Below are 21,476 nucleotides of genomic sequence, written 5' to 3' on the forward strand. Positions count from 1 at the left end.
AAACTTACTTTTTCCTTGAAGCTGTAAGTTAAGGTCATTCAAATGACCCAAAATATCACACAAGAAAAATAAATCGTCATTCCATTCTTCATCCATTATTTCTGGGAATTTTTCCATATCTTCTTGAGATTCCAAAAATTCAACTAGTTCATTTTTTAGAGCGACAAAGCATGACAAAACTTTATTAATTCACTGCTGATGAATTAAGCATGAAATTTTGCCAATTAAGTGAAATTTTGTCAATGGTTTACCTACATACTGTTCAATAAATGTTACAGCACTAACATTTTTTCCACGTATAGATGGGGCACCATCAGTGCAGACTACTAAATTCTTGAAATTTAAGGATACTTTTTTTCGGTTACACACATCTTTACATTTTCTGCGATCTCCTTTCCTGTTGTTCTTCCTTTCTTTGAACACAAACCAGCAAGCTCCTCTGTCACCTCAAAATTCTTATTAACACCTCTTACATATATTAAAAGCTGTGCAGTATCTTTCACGTCAGTACTTTCATCCATAGCAAGTGAATAATGGACAAATTCACTAGCCAATTTTTGCAGGTTATTTTTCAGATCCTTGGCAATATCAGCCACCCTGCACTGAACAGTCATATGGGACAAACTGATATTTTCAAAATTATTTTTCTTATCAGGACAGAATTCGGAAACGGCAATCACCAAACACTTTTTATCAATTCTCCCTCAGTAAATGATTTGCCAACACAAACTATTTCTTGTGATATTTTTAAGCTTACCTTTGTGGCAACTTCATTTGTAGATCTCACTTTTTTAACTTGTTGCTCACCGCTAAGGACTTTCAATAACTTTGCTGCTTTTATTTGTTTTTCACTTGCATCCAACTTGCCAAGGTTAGGATGTTTCGATTCAAAATGACGTCTTAGATTGTACTCTTTCAGCACAGCGATAGATTCCCGGCAAACAATGCACACTATTTTGTCCTTAAACAACGTAAAAAAATATTTGTTTGTCCACTAAGGGTTAAATGCTCGATGTTCCCAATCTATTTTACGCTTTTTACTTAAGCTCATTGTGTCGAGATTGACAATATTAATTACAAAAAACTAATGATGAAAAACTCACAATAATGCAGGTTATGATAACAGTCATGTAATGTATTGCTCCAGCTACAACCAACCACTACACCGCCAAAGCCAGTCAACTTTGTGTAATACGATTCGTTCTTGTTCGTAGACATCAAGTTGTTATCACGGAGATGTAACTTTAAATTTCCCCGCATCGACACTAGCGCTAACAAAACCTCGAAGCGATTGTAATAATTTGTTATTAAATACAACAGTGGGAATAACTCCAAATGCAATTAATTGTCGAGTTGAAAGAAACATGATTGTGACATTAATCGTACGAACGTAAACATGCAGTTTTAGTAAAAATGTAATTCAAATCGTCTAATTTCATATTCCCCCGTATGATTAATTAATTTCAATCAGGCAGACAGACCAAAATAAATAGCATTGCGGGCCATATGTTGTGCAGGCCTGCTGTATAGGATATATACTGGGATGGAATAAAATAAACGAAAAACTATATAACGACTATCATAGATTAGAGATAAATACATATGGCTGATAAACTGCTTCATGAACTAGAAGAAGCAAGAAAAAGTAAAATGAGATAGTCACAAATTTGAACTTTAGATGCTCTAGTCAGAATGCATGAAGTCTTCTCAAAAAAAAACTGAGTGATGCTTCATATCATGTTCAGCCTAAAACTGAAATCACTCTTGAACTTCTCTTGAACCTCTTGTTCCCTCTATTACATGTTGCCTAAGATATTTGTCCCTCAAGAATTCTAGAAATTCCATTCACTTATTACTATCGTTATGTCCTCTAAGAGTGGCTTTGGAAGACAGTGACACTAATGATTTTGAAAGCATATGGTGAGGTTGAGTTGAGCAAGACAGGATATTTAGTGGGGTGTTACTACAAGCTAAGGAGCACAGAGGGTGGGGAGAAGGAGAGGTTTAGGCAGTTGAGCTTGTCAAGTGCAAGAAGAATGATTGTTATGGGAGATTTTAACTATAGCAGTATAAGTTGGGAAGAGGAAAATGCATGTAGTAATAAGGGAATGGAATTCCCTTATTACTTGAAGAGCTTGAAGGAGATGAACTTATTGTAAGACTGTATCTTTCATTTTTGTGGAACTCAATCCCTTTGAACTTCATGTTCTTCTGACTTTGAAGAAAAATACTGTAGTACAGACCAGGATTTTCAATTCTTTCTTCAAAAAGTTGAACTGTATTCTTTATCTTCCTGTCTGCTTTGTACAAGTCAATATTTCTCTCTTGTAAATCTAGACTTAGTTCACTAAGTTCTTGGAGAGCATTACACATAAGGCCCAAATCAAGAACAAACTCGCATGATGTTATTTTTCTTAAAAGGCTCTCATAAAGAAAGCAATCTGTTTTGCTTCTTCTGTCTTCTTTTGCCTCCGGAAAGTGATAGACGAGGGCTTCAAAGTCTTGCCACACTGCAGAAACAGTTTGACAGCTAGATGCAACCCAGCGAGTGCTTAAAATTCTGCCAATTTTAAGAAGTTGATGTTCTAGAATCGCTGCACATTCCTGTAGTTCCCTAGCATTCTTAGGTGAAGCTTGATAAGTCACATAAAGTTTGTGCATGAAACTCTTAAAGCGATTCACTCCTACCACATTATTCACCGTGTCACTAACAGACAATTCAAGGCGATGGCTAGCACAATGCCAGAAAATAACACTAAGAACTTCTCTTGCATTTGCCTCCTTACACAATTACACACACCAAACAACACAGCTGCACCATCACAAGTTACAGACAATAAATACTCCTTTAAGCAATCTTCAGATAATCCTAAACACTCAAGATGACTAATTAAAGAGTTTAAAATCCCTCTAGCAGTTACATCTGATAATTTGATCAAATCTAGGAAAAGACACACAGGAGCCGAAAGTTCAGGAAGAACTACACGAACAATAATAATCAAGGTTGTTGTGTTACTCAGGGTTGTCGATTCATCAATAAGTAACGATATTTTGTTCTTGGAGTCCATTATATTGTCTATTAATGTTTTTCTCATTTCATTTGCGATGTGGCTCACAATGTTAATGCAAGCATTTGCAGAATGAAGAATATATCCCATGTCTAGGCCATTAAGTTACTGTAAATTTATTTCATTTTCAAAGTTGTTAAATGAATGATTTCTCCTCGCAACTTTGTAAGTGGTTAGAAACACTTTTCCTGTCTTTATTATGAGACAAAATATTTAGGAAAACTTTCTCTAATGTATCGTTGTTTTCTTCAGATTTTGTTTTTTTGACATGCTTTGTGCGCTGCACTCTCTTTATGATAGTAAATCTTTTTTCTTAATGATATTAACTGTTGTTTGTGAGATTTTCCAAAATGACTGATTTTACCATTTGTCACTCTGCTGAAATTTTTGTTCTCATGTGTTTATCAACGGCAAGACTTCCGACATCACAACATACTTTACAGCCCAACATTTTATTCTGGACATACAGCCACTCGTTTCTCTCGCAGAAGTCATTTCTCTGCAAAAGTGTCCAACATTCGGGCCAATCATTATCAGAATCTGCTTCCTTTTGACCACGAGGATCTTCGGTCTTGGTTTCGTGATTCTCTTCACCAAGTGCATTTTCAGTGTTAGATTTCTGTTTTACAGGATCACAAGTAGATTCAACAATTCAATTTCTACTTCTTCAGCCTCCCTTTTTTTTTACTCATTGGCATAAAGTATCTACTTATTTTACTCATTTTGAACAATGATTGCATGGATTTAACTTAGATTAATTCAAAACTCAAGTGAACACCTGCCTGTTGCAGAGTGAATATAGAACTGATAAACTGATATTGGAAGCAATCGGAAGTGAACACAACTTCCTGTTTCCGGTTGCGTACCAACCTATGAAACGGGAAAGCAGGGTACCAACTTATGAGTAATCAAACCTGAAAATTTAATTCGTGAACACAGTACCATCTATCGGAATATTTATAATACATTTTGCTGTCAATAAATCGCAAATTTTTAAAAACTTAAGAAAAAAGGTGCTGGTACTGTGTACTGTTGCGTACCACCAGAAAAAAAGCACTGGTTAGCAGCAATAGTAAGCTGTATTCCACGAGTGAAGAAGCAGACACAATTTGGTGTAAAATGGATGATAAACAATATCAAACAGGAACTGCAGGTACAAAAGAGGTTAATGGAAGAGATATAAAGAGAGGGGGGGGTAGAGAGCAAATGCATGAAGAATATAAGACTCAGGCCAGTAGAGTGACTCGTCTGTGAGGAAGGCAAAACTGGAATATGAGAAGAGATTGGCACTAAGATCCAAAGAAAATCCAGGAAATTTTTTAGCTATGTGGCCAGTAGGAGGAGAAATGATTGTGGAAGAAAAACGGGAATAGAGTGACTGATGTAGAGGATATAGTGGAGTTGTTCAATGAACACTTTATTGGAGTATTTCATCCTGGAGAAGTAGGTTTTAATACTAGCGGGATAAGGCAGGTTCAAGGTTTAGAGGAGAGTGTGTTCCTTTAAACCTTGAACAAATACTGAGTACTCTGGATGTCAGTAAAGCTGTGTGAATGGATGGTATTTCACCATGGGTTTTGAGAGAATGTGCTAAAGAAATAACAGCTCCGTTGAACTTTTCAATGAAAGTCTGGCTACGGGAAATTTACGCAAGGAATGGACGAAAGGTAAGATAGTGTCGTTGCATAAGGGTGGTAGTAGACTGGAAGTGTCTAATTATAGGCCAGTTTGTGTTTCATCAGTAGTTGTTAAGATCTTGGAGAAATTAGTGAGGGACCATATACAGTGTTGGGCAGATGAGGGTAATGTTATCTGTGAGAATCGACATGGAATTTTAAGGGGTACTCTTGCTTTAGTAATATGATTGCCTTTTATAAAATTATTTGCAGAAAGGGTACAGAGGCAGATAACAAAGATGGTTTCAGGACTGTACAATGTTAATTATTACGATCGGCTGAGGAAATGTGGACTGCAGAGTTTGGTGAATAGAAAAAAGGAGAGGTGATATAATTGAGACTTTTTTAACTGTTGAGAGTTAGTTACAGGGTTGACACTGGGGAGTTCTTTCGCTTGGTGGAGCAATGAGAAGGGGCCATCCCTGGAAGTTATGAGCAAGAGGGTGAGGAGTGGTTTCTTTACATGGAGGGTAGTCGAGCCATGGAATGCATCGCCTGATAGAGTAGTGAAAGCAAGAACAGTCAATGAGTGGTATGATAGACTTTGTGTTTCCTAGGTAGAACCTCCCACAATGAGTCTCTTGATTCCATGGAGGCCTGAATAATAATGATAATAATAACTGAATTTTATCATATATGTAAATATTTCCTAAGTGTCAAGCAAAAATAGTATCATTTTTGTAATTAGAAATTTCTTTACTAATATAAGAAATTTTGGTATAGTTACAGCCTGTGACAAACTGTTTAATTGTGATATTTATTTGTAAAAAAGGACTCACCTTGAATTCAGTTTTATTTCTGTAATTTAAACCTGAGAGAAAAAAATACTGAACTTTCTTATAATGTTTTCATGCCCTTAAAGAACTTGCAGACTTGTTTACATAACAAGAGATGATTTTACTTTTATTGTGCCGCCACATTATGTTCTGTGCCAGATAGCAGTTGCGCTTGCATAAGTTTGCATTTCTATGTAAGTTTGTATTTCTTAAGGGGAAGTTGATATACTAAGATAGAGATAATAGAACAACTATTGTGTGGTGTGGATTAGAACAGAAAACATTCTGAAAGTTTAGGGAAGAAATATAGTTTAAATGAATTCTTAAGCCAAAAAGGTGGAAAAGAGGGAAACAAACAGTTATCCCAAAGTTAATGGATGAATTTCTTTCAAGAGGAAGCTAAGTTGGAGTGTAGATAAAAGTGATAAGAAGAATTATATAGTTTCTCCCTAAGCAACAGACAGTTCCTTTTGATACATCAAGCATCAAACTTATTCTAGTTAAACACTGTAAACTTGAAAGAGATGAACTTCTTTATCTTCAAGGATAAAAAAAGAAGTTTCCACAAGAAAAAGGGAATTTTAAAATTATCTCTGTATTTCAAGGAAATAGAAAAGGAACTGATACTGTAGAGAAGATATGAAAGAAGAAATACATGCTTTCTTAAGAATAGTTGTGTACAAATTATCCTTTTTTTGCTTTAAAGAAAAACAGATATGAGTTAGTATTTATATTTTAATGACCATTCATGAAAGAAGAAGAAACTGTGCTTGATAAGTTTTAAGTAGTCTGGCCAATCACGGTACACCTTTTCTGTCTGAAGGCAGACAAAGAGTTTAGTGGAAGCCCCATGAAGCAATGAAGTGTAAACACAACCTAAGGTTCTGGAGATGGTATGAGTCAGGTTCTGTTAGTATGGAATGAGTCACCTGATATTGCTGGAAGGTCAGGTGTCCTCCCAGGAATATCTGAACATTCTTGCCAATGAAGTCCATCTTGCAATGTTGACTTTTTATCCAGCAGGTGATAGTTGTTTCATATGTGACAATGCTACTATCCATTGTGCAAGAATTGTTCAGCAAGCATGACAGCAACTTCCACCATCTTCCCTAGCCACCATAAAGCCAGGATGTGAACCCCATTGAGAATGTAGGGGCCATGTTAGAAAAACATAGCCAGGAGAAAAGACCCCTTCCATCAAATCTGAGCCAGTTAAAGGACTACCTGGTATGTTGTAGATGCAATCCAACACTTTGTAGAATCTATGCCAAACTGCATATGTGTCTTAATTCGGGCAACATGAGGACCAACACAGTATTAAATAAAAGTTTCTAATACAGTGGCCAGTATATGTAGCTAGGACTCTAGACTGATCTACTAAAGTTAACTTTGTGTTGCTTGTGTGTGCATATTACAATTTATATTGTACCCTAAAAATGTCAGCATGATAAATGAAATATTAGAATCATTAAACTTGTTTAATGCACAGATGTTTGGTTTCTGCAATATGAATATTCAATGGCAAATGTTCATCTGAAATAGCATCAATAATTCCCTCACTTAGTACTAAGCCCGTTGGAACATATGCAGCTGCTGCTCAACATCCCTTCACAGTGCACTTTGAAACCCACAGAACAAGTTTCCTCCTCCTCTTTTCCTGCTACTGCTGTATTGTGGAACAGTTTCCCTTCCCCCCCCCCCCAATGTGTTTCCAAAGGAATGCAATATAGTCTTTTAAATCAAATGTAAATAAGTTCCTCCTTTCCCAACCCACTACCCATATACATATAGTATATGTTATAGATGCAATCCAACACTTTGTAGAATCTATGCCAAACTGTATAAGTGTCTTAATTCGGGCAACAGGAGGACAAACACAGTATTAAATAAAAGTTTCTAATCCAGTGGCCAGTATATGTAGCTAGGACTCTAGACTGATCTACTAAAGTTAACTTTGTGTTGCTTGTGTCTGCATATTACAATTTATATTGTACCCTAAAAATGTCAGCATGATAAATGAAATATTAGAATATTTCATTTATCAGTGTATGGCTCAACATAAAAATAAAAAAAAGAGATTAAGTTCTTGTGCAATCTATTAAACATATACCATGAGTTCTAACTAACATCTATGCCTAAACACACATCCAATCAGTGCTAAAGATATTAAAAAAATTAAAAAAAAAGAAACAAGTATGGTAGACACATTAAGGGGAACAATTTCCCATAAAGGGATAACCTTTTCCCATCAGATCAAAAAATGATCTGAATGAAATTGAAAAAAAAAAAAAAAAAAATTCTAGCAGCCCTAGATTCCAAATTTTATTTAACTGCTGCCAGAGAGGAGTTACTCTAATCTATAATTGCAACATATTTGTGGCTCTTTGCATTCCTGCAAAAAAGGAATAGATGGACAAATCAAATTCAATAGGTGTTTATATATTTTGTGAAAAACCTGAAACACAAGCCAACTATCAAAAAAGTAATGGTTGCTTGCTATTTAGAAGGCAGTTACTTGGAAATTGGAACAATGTTAGACAAAAAAACCACATGCAGCCCTTATCTTTAATGGCTCTTATGATATAGTATAAAGCAAAAAATACTGAAATATTGAAAACATGTACGTTATGATACAAAAAGTTAAAACTTTATTAAATCCAATATTTCAATCTGAATCTAACAGATGGACCATGTGCTAGTGTAATATAGTACCATAAAGTAGAAAGTGAGATATGATTAAAAAAAAACTGCTTATAACTAAGAAGAATATGACTCACAAAGAGAGAGTGCTGAAATGCTACTATATCATCAAAATTTGAACTATAATGACTGTCTTTATCTAAAATTTTTGGAGAGAATCACATAAGTAATATATTTTTTTTAAAATCACATCTTGCTGTCGATTGTTCTGAATTGTGTTACATTAATGCATAGCTTGTACAATTCAAAAGGTAGAATAGAACTGAATTGACAATTCAATTCTATTCTACCTTTTCAATTGTCATTTCACTGAAGATCTGTTAAATTTAGATCAAAAAATTCTAATCAAGTTTTATTAACTGCTTGTATCATGCATTTAAGTATTTGATTTCTACATATTTGATTTCTGCCTCTGAAGTTCTAACATTAAGAATTGTTCGAGGATGAAACTGATGATACAGAGAGAGCAGTCTTACAAGAGGTTACAGTCAGACTGTACCTCACTTTAAATACGACATAACTTACTGAATGTAGAGCTGGAAGTGAAGTATCATATGAAACATCAGTAAAACTGGTTCCACCTTTGGATTCATCCTTGCTTCCATTATCACTGTCATCCATAAACTCTTCTAAAAAATACAATTCAAAACAGTTAAAAAAAAAAAAAAAAACTGAAAAATAAAAAAACTTTATCTCTATATATTAAATTTATGTGACACTATAAAATAATCAAAGATTATAAAAGAACTTTGAGTCCTGTAAAGATATCACTGTTTTTATTTCTTATCATATAGAACATCCAGCAAAATTATTACTAATAACAATGACATATTTTCAACAAAAAGAGACAAAATCGTAACTTTGGTTCACAGATGCGGGAACCTACCAAATTTTAGTATCTTTTCATTACATTTCTTATTAGTATGACAGCCTGACAATGACAAGGTACTTGAAAGGTACGATCACCTACAAGTCTCTGTTCCCTGATCAGTTTCCTGCAGTTCAGTTCAAGCAATAATACTGAATAATACACAGCTTGTGATGTATTTCTTTAAAAAAAAAATGCATCGCCTTACACTTAGTCACATTAAACTAACAGCCATATGCCTTTGCTGAAGAATCTCTACATCACCTTCATTTATCATCACTCTTCCCAATTTAGCATCGTCAGCAAGCAACTGAATATTTTCTATATCACTGATATACAAATTAAACAATAGAGGACCAAGTACCAAGCCCAGTGGTACACCACTAGTTATTGGCCTGTCTCCTGGACTCAACTCCTCCATAAACCACTCTTTTATATCTGTCCATCAGCCACCCTTTAATCCAAATCACCAGATTCATACCCATTCCCATTGGCTCCAATATATGTAAGAGAGTTCTATGTGGAATCCTGTCAAACCTTTGCAAAGTCTAGCAATATCACTGACTAGACATTTCCCTTATCCAACTCCATTGTCACTTGATTATAAAAAAGTAAGCAAATCACTAAGGTAAGACTTATCCTTCACAAAACCATGTTGTCCCTTATAAACACCATGGTTTTGTCCCTTATGTTGTCCCTAGGTGGATAAGTATATATCATATACTTATCCACCTAGTCCTGAATTCTGCCTTTCACCAGTTTCTCCAATACCTTAACCACCTTCCTGAGATGCTGACTAGCCTATAATTTGCTGAGTTCACATTGAGGTTCCACAACATTTTAAGCACCTCCATTTCTTCAACCTCTATTCTCCCATCAGTCAATGTCCCATCCAGCATTGACTAAACAAACACAAGTAATAACCACAGTAATAATTTTTAATAAATAAATATTTCATCATTGTCAGTACAGTTAATTCAAACAATGCTAGGAATAACATACAGTTAAGGCACATGATTACAATGGAATCCCAATATGCGTGCAGTAGCATGTTATAGAATTAAATTAAAATATATCTGGAGGAAAAAAAAAGAAAAGAAAAGAAAAGATTACATTAAAATAAGATAACATATATAAAAATTATTTTACATAATTTTGTATGACAATTTCCCATACTTTAGGAATAGCAAGAACGTCATTACGGTTTAGATTTGGTCTGTGAAGTGGGACTTCAGCACTTTCTTTATATAAACGTTCAAGTTTATATAAAGATCTATGTAAAAGTTTGGTCTTATCCCAATGGATCCTATGGTTTGGGTTTTCAACTCCATGTTGTGCGAGGCTAGATTTCTGTGGTTTGATAAGACGGATATGGTCTTGATGTTCCGAAATGCATTTATGAACAGATCCATCTTTAGGAATAGCAAGAACGGTCTGTCCATAGTAAGACAATTTACAGGAGCATGGAGAAGGTAACAAGTTATAGATCTGGTTGATTGGTTTGTAGGTAGTAGCAAGTTTGCATTTCTTCATAATTTTTGAAAGACGTTCGGAGATGCTTTTGACATAAGGTATGGGAATCCTATGGGCTTGTTCTTGTCTAGGTTGATGTGTGAGGAAGTGACTGATGATTTTTTTGAGTTGTTTTAAGATTGTATCCATTTAGTATGGCTGTATTTTTGATTATTTCCAATTCTTGGTTTAGAGAGATTCTTCAGAGGAGCAGAATCTGTGTGCTCTGGTTACTAATGATTTAACGATGCCAAATTTTTGAGATGGATGATGAGCAGAAGAATTGTGAATGTAGCGACCTGAAAATGTAGACTTGCGATAGACAGAAGTGGAGATGGAACCATCTTCTTTTCTTTGGATGTGTAAATCCAGAAAGGAGATACCCTGTGTAGATTCTTTTTCTAGCATAAATTTGATGTGAGGATGAAGGAAGTTTATTTTATCTAGAAACAGGTGTAGTTCTTTTTCGGAATGACCCCAGACAGCAAAGACTTCATTGACATAGCGTAGCCAAATTTCTGGTTTTAGTTTAAACGTAAAAATTTTTTCTTCAAGGTATTCTAGAAACAGGTTTGCTAAGTTTGGTGATAAAGGAGACCCCATTGCTGTTCCTTCCTCTTGCTTGTAAATTTTTTCTTTCCAAGTGAAGTAATTGGACGTAATGACAAATTTGAATAATTCAACAATATCAGATAGAAATTTTTGAGTTAACAAGCCTACCGTTTCCTTATGGGAAATATTAGTGAAGAGAGAGACAATGTCGAAGCTAATTAGCATGTCAGTTTCCAACAGTTGAATGTCTTTTATTTTTGATTGAAACTCTGTGGAATTTTTAATTGATGAGGCTGAGTGGCTTATGAGAGGACGGAGAAGGTTAGCTAAATATCTTGATAATAACTTGTAAGTCGGACTGCTAATAGAATCCACGATGGGTCTGAGTGGAACATTATTCTTGTGAAGCTTAGGTAAACCGTATATTCTAGGAGGCCTAGCATGATATATCCTGAGTTTTTTTTATTGTTTCTTCATCTAAAGAAGTGGTTTCATCAAGTAACTTGTCCAGTTTCTTGAGCTGCTTTTTGTAGGATCATAATCAAGTTTGGCATAAGTATTTCGATCTCTGAGTAGTAAATTCCTTTTTCAGTCATATGAATTGGTATCTAGAACAACAGTGGTATTTCCCATGTCGGCTCTGGTGATGATTATGTTTTTATTACGTTTTAAGGAGGTAAGAGCTTTCAATCCTGATGGTGGGATATTTAAGTCCGAAGATTTGGCATCATAGATTATTTTGGCTATTTCAAAACGAAGTCTGTTGGCTTCAATACTGGAAAGATGGCCGATGTTTCTTTCAATGTTGTGTATAAAATCTAAATATGGAAAGCATTTAGGTGAAATGGCAAACTTATGACCTCATGCTAGAACATTTAATTCATCTTCTGTTAGTGGTCTAGATAAGTTGACAACCCATTTTTTGGTCGGTAATTTGTTGGTATTTTTCTTAGATCGATTTAACAAATTAAGGTATTTTTTATGTAGATTAAAATTACTTTTATCAAATGCTTTGATCCCCGAATTTTTTGAGACACTAATAATCACTTGTATAATCATCAAATGTATGGGTATCAAATTGCCATATATCCAAAACACATACAAAGCCTACAAATACATTTTCAAAAACACGGACTATAAGCTAGTATTCACCACGAACCAAAAATTAGCAACTCTCCTAAAACCTACTAAATCTCTCACTCACAAAGAAATATTCGAACACCACAACATAGTCTACAAATTTCCTTGTCAAAAAGACTGTGACATCACCTACACTGGCTCTACAATTAGGTCTTTATGGACTAGACTACAAGAGCACTTCAGGGATTGCAATATTCCCATTCCGGAATATCTGAACACAAAAAAACATCGCAACATCAAAAAGAAAAACAAAACAACGAGTACAGGAAAGACAGAAATTGCAGCTCACACCTTGAACTAAAACATATCCCCCAAATCGACAAGGCCATAATCACAGACAAACAAGACAATGAAACAATGCTTAGAATATCTTAAACTATTGCCATAAAATGCGATGAAAATTCTATCAACGTTCACCGCCCCTACCTAATTTCCGAATGTTGGACGATCCACAACTTGCAAATTAAGCCACGCCTCCGGCCATGTAGCGACCACAAATGACCTAATTTGGCAGATGCAACTTGCAGCCTTGACATAGACCTACACTCATTCCAACAAGGTTCCGATGATGGACAGACGACGACTGAAACGGTCCACACCCCGTTAACCCCTGTCCCAGTTTCCACATAAGGATACCCTTCAGTTTCCCCACACACACACAAAAAATGCAGCCCTAAACAAAATAACATATATATATATATATATATATATATATATATATATATATTATTAATAGTAACCCAGGTATCCAAACTTATTTCCCACATCAAAACACCCCCATGTTCCTTCCCCCCCATTTATAAACAACCTTCAGCAAGATCTTGGAATTGGAAGGCATCATAGAACCAAAAACAAGGTATGTACAAAATTTTTCCACCTCTTTTATTCTGCCATAATTGCCTTCTATACTCACCCATAATGTCCTAAATATATATATATACCCCTTTTTTGAGTAATGTTAGCCAATGTATTAAAATAAGGGACATTCCTAAACAAAAACAGGCTATAATAGCCATAATTATATTAACTTGTATAATTCTTGATTTAACGTATTTGACAATTCTGCTTCTAATTCTGTAATTTTTAAATTATTTGTTGCCAATTCATGTTTAGAAACTCGTAATTGATTAAGCAGTAAGGAATGGCTTGCTTTCTGATAGATTTTATGAGCACCTGGTGATTTGATAACTTCCTTTAGTTTAGCAAACATTGGAATGAGTTTATCGCGTCTGCACTTTTTTAAAAAAGAGATTCTGGCACGTAGCTTACCCAGTTGGGTAATTGTCATACAAATGGGAAACTGTTATACAAAATTGTGTAAAATAATTTTTATATATGTTATCTTATTTTAATGTAATTTTTTCCCCTCCAGATATATTTTAATTTAATTCTATAACACGCTACTGCATGCATATTGGGATTCCATTGTAATCATATGCCCTAACTGTATGTTATTCCTAGTATTGTTTGAATTAACTGTACTGATGATGTCCTTAGATACTTAGGATGAAACATTTACTTATTACTGTGGTTATTACATGTTTGTTTAGTCATGAATTCTCCACAAGTTTCATTGTGCAATAAAGTCTTATTCCTTCACGGGGAACTGACAGCACAGAAGACTGACTTACTAGGCAAATTTCAATTGAAACAGGGTAAGCTGTGTGCCCGAATCTCTTTCTTAAAAAAGTGCAGACGCGATAAACTCATTCCAATGTTTACTAAATTGGCAAGACTGTGTTTTGATGGCATGGAATATGATAACTTGTTCTTGTCCCACTGAAGAATAGTATTTCATAGATGGATGTTTAAGGCACTAGTTGCAAATCATCCTGCCTAATTTATCTTCTGTCTCTGGTTATACATTCTGATACTGCTTTCTTCAATCACACCTTGACCACCTTTCATGCTCCACCACCATCTCTCTCTTTCTCTTTCAAATTCTTATGGCATAACACTGCTGAATGCTGACACCTCTGCTTATCATAATCAACTGCTTCGTAATTCCCCATATATCCCTCCTTAACAGAAAATTCTACATGTCTAGTAATCTCCCAGGTCAAGACTACATAATCCCTTTCCCCAAGAAGAGGCAGTGTGGCTGAATTGGTTACTATTAAGTTCTCTAATGCTATGATCAGATCCAGCACATTCAAACCTCATGTCCCCTCCATTACATGCTGTCTCAGGTAATTATCTCTTAGCATCTGTATAAATTTAATTTCCTTCCCTGTGACCATTCCTCCTCCCAATCTATGTATTGATAATTGAAATCTCCCAAAATACCTAGTCAAGCCATAAATACTGTTACAACTTGAATGGCACATAAACCTTTAATCTCTCAGTAAATCATTTACAGCTTTTGGTACATACACACCACATGTATAAGGGGGACCGGAAAGTAATCAATTATTTTTAATAATTAGGTAGAGATGACCTGCTAATGCTTCTGCCTGGTATCTCAACTTGGGCCTGGCTCCCACTGAAGAGACCTCAATAAAGGTCGAAACTAGTCTGGGTTGTGGCCCTTCCCTTAATGCATAACATTATACATATCCGCAAGGAGATGTGTTTTGCATTATGGGAAATACTGAGACAGGAGTGTTGGTATCTTGCTCCACCTTTGCAACGAGTTGCCCTGGTGTTGTACCACCTTACCCCAGTCCTGAAGATACTTTCAGGCGCAAACTTTGTTTGCTCACACTTGGATAAAGGATTAAACTAAATTTATTATATTTTTAATAGTTCATTTTTAGCATATTGTTTTTTTTAAATAACACAAATTATTAAATTTGATTTTTATTTAAATATTAGAATTACTTTTTTATTTAAAAAATATTTTTTTTTTATTTCAGATTATTTTTTTTGATATGGCGGACTTTAAAGTTGAAGAGCAGCATTTACGTCATTGTATGCTGTTTTTGTTTCACCAAGGAAAGAATGCTACTGAGGCTACCAAAATCATTTGCTCAACTTATGGAGACGTATTGAAGGTTAACAAAATGTCAGCAATGGTTTAGGAGATTTGCAGAAAAAAAATTTGATCTCTCTGATCGTCCTCGATCTGGAAGACCTCTTACTCTAGATGACGATGCTCTTAAGACTCTCGTTGAATCAGATCCAAAACAAACCATACAAGAATTAGCAGAGAAACTTAATTCATCATGGTCAACTGTCCAAGAGCACTTACATAAGAGTGGCAAGGTTCTTAAACAGGGTGTATGGGTACCGCATGAACTGTCAGATAACAATAAAGTACAGAGACAGAAGATTTGCAATTCATTGTTGACCAGACAACAAAATGACCCCTTTTTGGAACGAGTTGTAACTGGTGACGAAAAATGGGTGCTGTATAACATTAAACGCAAAAAACAGTGGCTTTCTCCAAATCAAACTCCAGTTTCAACACCTAAAGATGGACTTCATCCACAAAAGGTTCTGTTGTGCGTTTGGTGGGATATTCATGGAATTATTCATTACGAACTCATGGAACAAGGTAAGACTATCACAGCAGCCATCTATGAACAATTAGAGCGACTACATCAAGCATTGTTAATCAACTGTCCTGCGCTTGTCAATCGAAAAGGGATAATTTTGCAGCAAGATAATGCAAAACCACATTCTGCAAGAATGACTCAAGAAAAAATTAGGCAGTTAGGATGGAAACTTCTACCACATCCTCCATATTCGCCGGATATTGCCACTAGCGACTATCACTTATTCAGGTCCTTAGAACACAGCATAAGAAATAAAACTTTCCGTTCGCAAGATAATGTACAAAGGAGTTTGATATCATTTTTTGCCTCCAAAGAAAAAACTTTTTCAAAAAGGAATTCTAAACTTAGTAGATCATTGGAATAAGGTTATAATTAATGATGGCGATTATATAATTGAATAATGTTAATTTTTTCTTTAATAAAATTTATATTAAAAATGTAGTTCAAAAAATTGATTACTTTCCAGTCCCCCTTATATAACATGCATACAGTAGCACTCAGTGTTTGAAATGTCTCCCTTTTTCCTTCACGCATGCCTGAAGTCTCATGCTCCAAACATAAATTGAAGTCCAACAGATTCAGATCGAGACTTCCAGATGGCCAATCAGATGGTGATATGTGGTCGGGCATATTTGCCTCCAAAAACCATTGTGTGGTCCTCACCTTGTGTGCAGAGGTTAAATCCTGTTGGCAGGTCCACTGCCTACCATGAAACAAGGTATTATTCAGAGGCTGCATCACAGGTGCTGCCAGCACGATGTCCTCGTATGCTTTGGCAGAGGTTTTGATCCCTTTCTTGCAGAAATGCAACTTGGATACCCCATTATACATTACCCCCCCCCCGCAACCAAATCATCATTGACGCAAGCAATGACCTCTTTGAATCCTGGGTGCTATGGCACATGCTGTGGGACAATACAGCAGAAGAATGCCTTCAAAAGATATTGTATCCTAATGCAGTGTGGTCAACCTATTCTTTGGCAGTCAGATATGTCTTCTGTATCGTTTTGCTATTAAGACCTCCTTGGTAGAGATAAAAATAGCAGGGGAAAACTGAGAAGAAAACATTAAATTATTCAGCTAGGAATGCATGTGGTCAAGTTCTTTGCAAGGATAGAAAAATATGAATTTCATTGTGGATGCAAGAAGTTAAAGAGGTAGTCCTGGAAAAGAAGAAAGCATATCAAAAGTTCCTGACTTACTTGTTAGGAACTTGTGTATGAAAGAATACAAAGCACAATGTTAGAAAGCAAACAATTTTGAAAAGTAGATAAACAAAGGTCAAGGAAAGACTTTTGTAAAAATATAGAAGGTAAATATCAAGATGACAAAATATTCTGGAAGCTAAGATGAAAAGCCAAACGGCTATTTTTTTCTGGCGAGGTTGATATAAATTAAGGGGATAAAAATCCCTTATTGTTTTTTTCATCTTAGTTATACTATGTTATAATATAATATAGTGACACACCTTTTGGGCAATCGTATAGCAAAAGTATGTAAGTTTTCTTCACTTAAACTCTGATATTCTAGGTCTAGCTACTCACTGATGAGACCTCAAAAAAGGTTGAAACCGGTCTGGGTAGTGACCTCTCCTCATAATGTAAAACAGTACTACATCTCTTAAGAGCTGTGTGTTTTACATTATGAGAAAATATCAAGAACAGTGAGGGAGCTTGCTCCACCTTTGCAACGAGTTGCCGTGGTGTGGCGCTACCAAGTGGTCACTTACGCTTGGATACGCTGACAGTTCGTCGGCATGAAATGTTACAGATCGTATTTTTCGATCTTAGTTTCGCTTACTGGCTGAAAAACAATAAGGGATTTTTATCCCCTTAACTTATATTCTGGAAGCTATTGAAAAGCTTAGAAATGCAGCAAAGAATACCATAAAAGAAACTGGATATGTATTATTAAAAGTGAAGAAAGATATTTTAGATGTCTGGAGTAACTACTTTGAAAGATTAATAAATGGGATAAGCAGTAACAGATTTGTAGAAAATATTCAAGAGGAATATTTCTACAATTCTGTAATCAGGAGTACATATAATTCATCAAAGTAGAGAAAACAATCAGAAGTCTGAAATGTAGTACGGCAGCTGTAGATGCTATTTTCTATCAAAAAGAGATATAAAAAGGTATATGAGCATCACAAAGGAATTTCCCTACTGAGTGTTCCTGGTGAGATTTATTCGTGTTTCAAAAGTGAAGAAAAACTGTAGAAAAGAAACTTGAACAAGTTGGGTTCAGCCCAAATAGCGGTTCTCAAGATCAAATTTTCCCTTTACAACAAACAGTTGAATAACTGCTATAATAACCATGCTGTGAAATACAGACTATGAAAATAAGTAGGTAAGATAAATAAGATCAACTGCAAGTGAATGAGTATCTATAGAACAAGTCAGCTATTTAAGCTCAATTTTTAGTGATGGTGGCAAATTAAATATGGAAACACAACAAAATTAGCAAAGTGGGTACTACAAGGAGTCAAATCATTCAACCTGAACAGAATAAAGGAGAACAGTGTTTAGTCAAAACACAAACTAGTTATACACGAGACTGCAGTGTTCAAACCAATTTTAACTTATGGATCTGAGAACTGGGTTATAAATAAAATAGTAGATCAAAAACCAGCAACAGATAAGAGTTCTGAGAAAAAGTAAAGGAGTGACAAGATGGCATTAATGGCAGAATCATATGTAAAATGAAAATATTAGGAAGGAACTTGACATTGTTGGTATTCAGCAAAGTGGAGCCAAGATATTCTAAGGAAAAAGATCTAGAAGCAGATCAATATCTAGGTGGATTAGTACAGTAAGAAGTGCCTTAGAAGACCAAAATTTAAGATCTGACAGTATTGGAGTCCTGACAGGTAACATTAATCTGGAAGAAAATTGTCAATATAAAGTCAGTAAGATAAACTTTTCACTCAGTATTATCATAGTATTCTATATATATTCTCGAGGATATATAACAGGAATTTGATGACAAAAAATGAGAAATAATGGGAATATAACAACAATCTGTATTTAAGTTGTGTTGCACAGCTGGAAATTTTTACTATACTGGACAAATGGAACATTATCCAGAGAAATGCATAGTTCATATATGAGTTGTAAGTCAGCACTTGGAAACTGAAGCAGGTACAGGAAGATGGTTTGATGTTAATTCATGCTGAAATTTAATGGAGAAAATGTAAAATCTCTCACGGGAAATTGTTATATAAATTCCCGCGATCGCTTTTATATAGTTTCTAAATCATGTAGAAATCAGAATTTGTAAAGTTTTTAAACTAATGTAATAATTCTACTATTACATGTATATAACGATGTATATTTAAGTATGTGTGTAACAGAAAATAAGGGATTAGCAAGGATTATGTTTGACCCAGTAAGAACAAAAGTTCGAAAGGTCATAAAACTGCCGCCAAAAACGAAAGTAGCCCAAGTGACATCATCATGTACGCAGAAGACCGGGGATTTATAGACAAAGAACAAAGAATGAACAGGACTAGAAAAGGGCTCTTGGCTCTCACACACTCCCTCTCTGTCTCAAGTCTGTTTGTGTCGAAGCGTGACCCCCAGGTGCAGGGGGATCTAGGTGAGGCCATTACCGTCCGATGCATTTCAAGTAGCCGCTGAACATGCTACGTATGTGTGGAATTCGAAGCATCAACAGTGGTTCGAGTTTACCAACGGAGATCCAATCTACATTTTTCTCAAGAAAACTGCCACCGAAAGACCGCCAAGGGCCGTCCAAATTATAGCCAGCACCCAGGAAGAAAGGCAAAGTGTAACAGAACTTAAGGAAGTATTGTCCAAGTTGTTAGGACTGCATGTGAAAAGCACATGTGAGTAAGCTCTGATCTGTTAATGTTACAGTAGTTGTACTAGAGATTGTATGTTTACTTAATGAGGTTAAATTGTAATTAGTTAATTATTAAGTTACGGGAATAGAGAGAGAAGCTAAATGTTAACTTATGTATGCCCAAATAGGATGTTTAGCTATGTATAACGTAAGAGGCAGCTCAAGATAGCAAAGTGTTGTAAACCAGTTAGTAAAGTATTGTATATGTAATGTCTAAATATATATGTTGCATGCTGAGTAAGTGATAGGACTTTAAGAGCTTTTGATTGGAATTTGTCTAATGAATTGTACAACTTATTTAGCTTAAAATAAACATGTTTTGTTTGTGTAAATCTATTGCCTGATCTATTAGCCAATGCACTGTTTCCAAATAAATATTGAACCTGCGAGCCTGATTAAAGAAAGAATTGCTACGACTAGCTTTTAAGGAATTGAGTATATTAAGATTCAGATCTTATATATGTTCAAACTTAAATTCTCATGCTGTATACATAATTTAGAGTGGCACAGTCATAAAACAAATAAATTTCTCTAAATGACACAGTGTGGGAGTTGGTAACCTGTTATAGTGAACAGACTAAAACCAAGGGTCTTTCACTAACAGTACAGACATAAGTAAGATTAGAAAGGATTAATTGCAGGGCTTAAGATAAGCTGATTATTGTTAAGTTGAATAAAGTATTAAGTGCACACGTATATGAGAAATGAGTAGAACTTAAAGGAAATTTTAGTGGACAAAGAAATAAAGCAAAGTTAAGAAAGATAGAGTATAAGTTAAAGTATAGAGAACATGTTGTTTTACAAAAACACACATCTAGAGATAATTATTAAATAAATTTCTTTAGCTAATAAATTACTATCCCAATATTTTCCCTTAGTTGCCAAGGCATCTTCATAAACACAAAGAAATACAACTTAGTACGTGCATACAGGCATATCAGCAGGAAGGCAAACACAAACAGAGCATGAAAACCAAGATCCTACAATTCCAACTGGTGCCCTCTGCAGGTGAAGTGATGGAAACTCACTGAACACACTATTTTGAGAGCATTAGTGAGTTTCCATCACTGAACCCATAGAGGGTGCCAGTTAGGAACACAGAATGGAGCTTGCCTTTCATACTCTGTCTGTACTTGCCTTCCTACTAGTGTGCCTGCATGCACATGCTTAGCTGCATTTCTTTGTGCCTGTGAAGATACCTTGGTGACTAAGAAAAAATATTAGCATAATAATTTATTAGCTAAATAAATTTAGTTAGTAATTATTATCTCGAGATGAGTATTTTCTCCATTAAACTTCAACCTCTAAGTATCGATGATAGCTTTAATCTTAAATCAGGTATAAGTCAGGGATGAACATTATCTCATCCGTTATTCATATGTATGGATCAGTGGCAAATAAATCTAATATCACAATCAGAGGTATCAAACTTAGCGCTTCATGCAGATGATGTTATACTCTTAAACAAATAAAGTGTGATTCTTTAATTGAATGACTGCTGCAAATTTGGTTTGTTTTGGGTTTAATGGCAAAAGGAGAGCTACTTCACCAGTATACAAGGTAATAAATAAGATTCATAAATAGGTATAAAAATCAGTACATAAAAATAAAAAAAAAAGGAAAACGTGTGGAAACAAATGCAAAGAGGAGTATAAAAATAAATGTAGAAAAATTCATAAAAACAAGTGTTAAAAGTTAAATTAAACTGATAAAACTAATATGTACATAATTTATATAAGATAAAGACTGATGATACTCTGTAAAAATTTAAAAACAGGAGTGACACTTGATCCCTCATAAAATCTACTTCTGCATATAGGGTT

At 35.0% G+C, this 21,476-nt stretch overlaps 1 protein-coding gene across 1 annotated transcript in view; it reads right to left on the reverse strand.

The window, feature by feature from the left end:
- LOC150108394 (protein cereblon-like) overlaps nt 1-21,476 on the reverse strand; it is a 293,909-nt gene that overhangs the window by 243,220 nt on the left and 29,213 nt on the right. The window contains exon 2 of the mRNA XM_090415815.1: nt 8,746-8,849. Within this exon, the coding sequence (XP_090271941.1) occupies nt 8,746-8,849 (104 nt within the window). The remainder of the gene's footprint in view (nt 1-8,745; nt 8,850-21,476) is intronic.

Source organism: Typopeltis vanoorti, chromosome 3 (assembly GCF_054136105.1).
Source record: "Typopeltis vanoorti isolate ZY-2024b chromosome 3, IOZ_Tvanoo_1.0, whole genome shotgun sequence".
Classification (NCBI taxonomy): domain Eukaryota; kingdom Metazoa; phylum Arthropoda; class Arachnida; order Uropygi; family Thelyphonidae; genus Typopeltis; species Typopeltis vanoorti.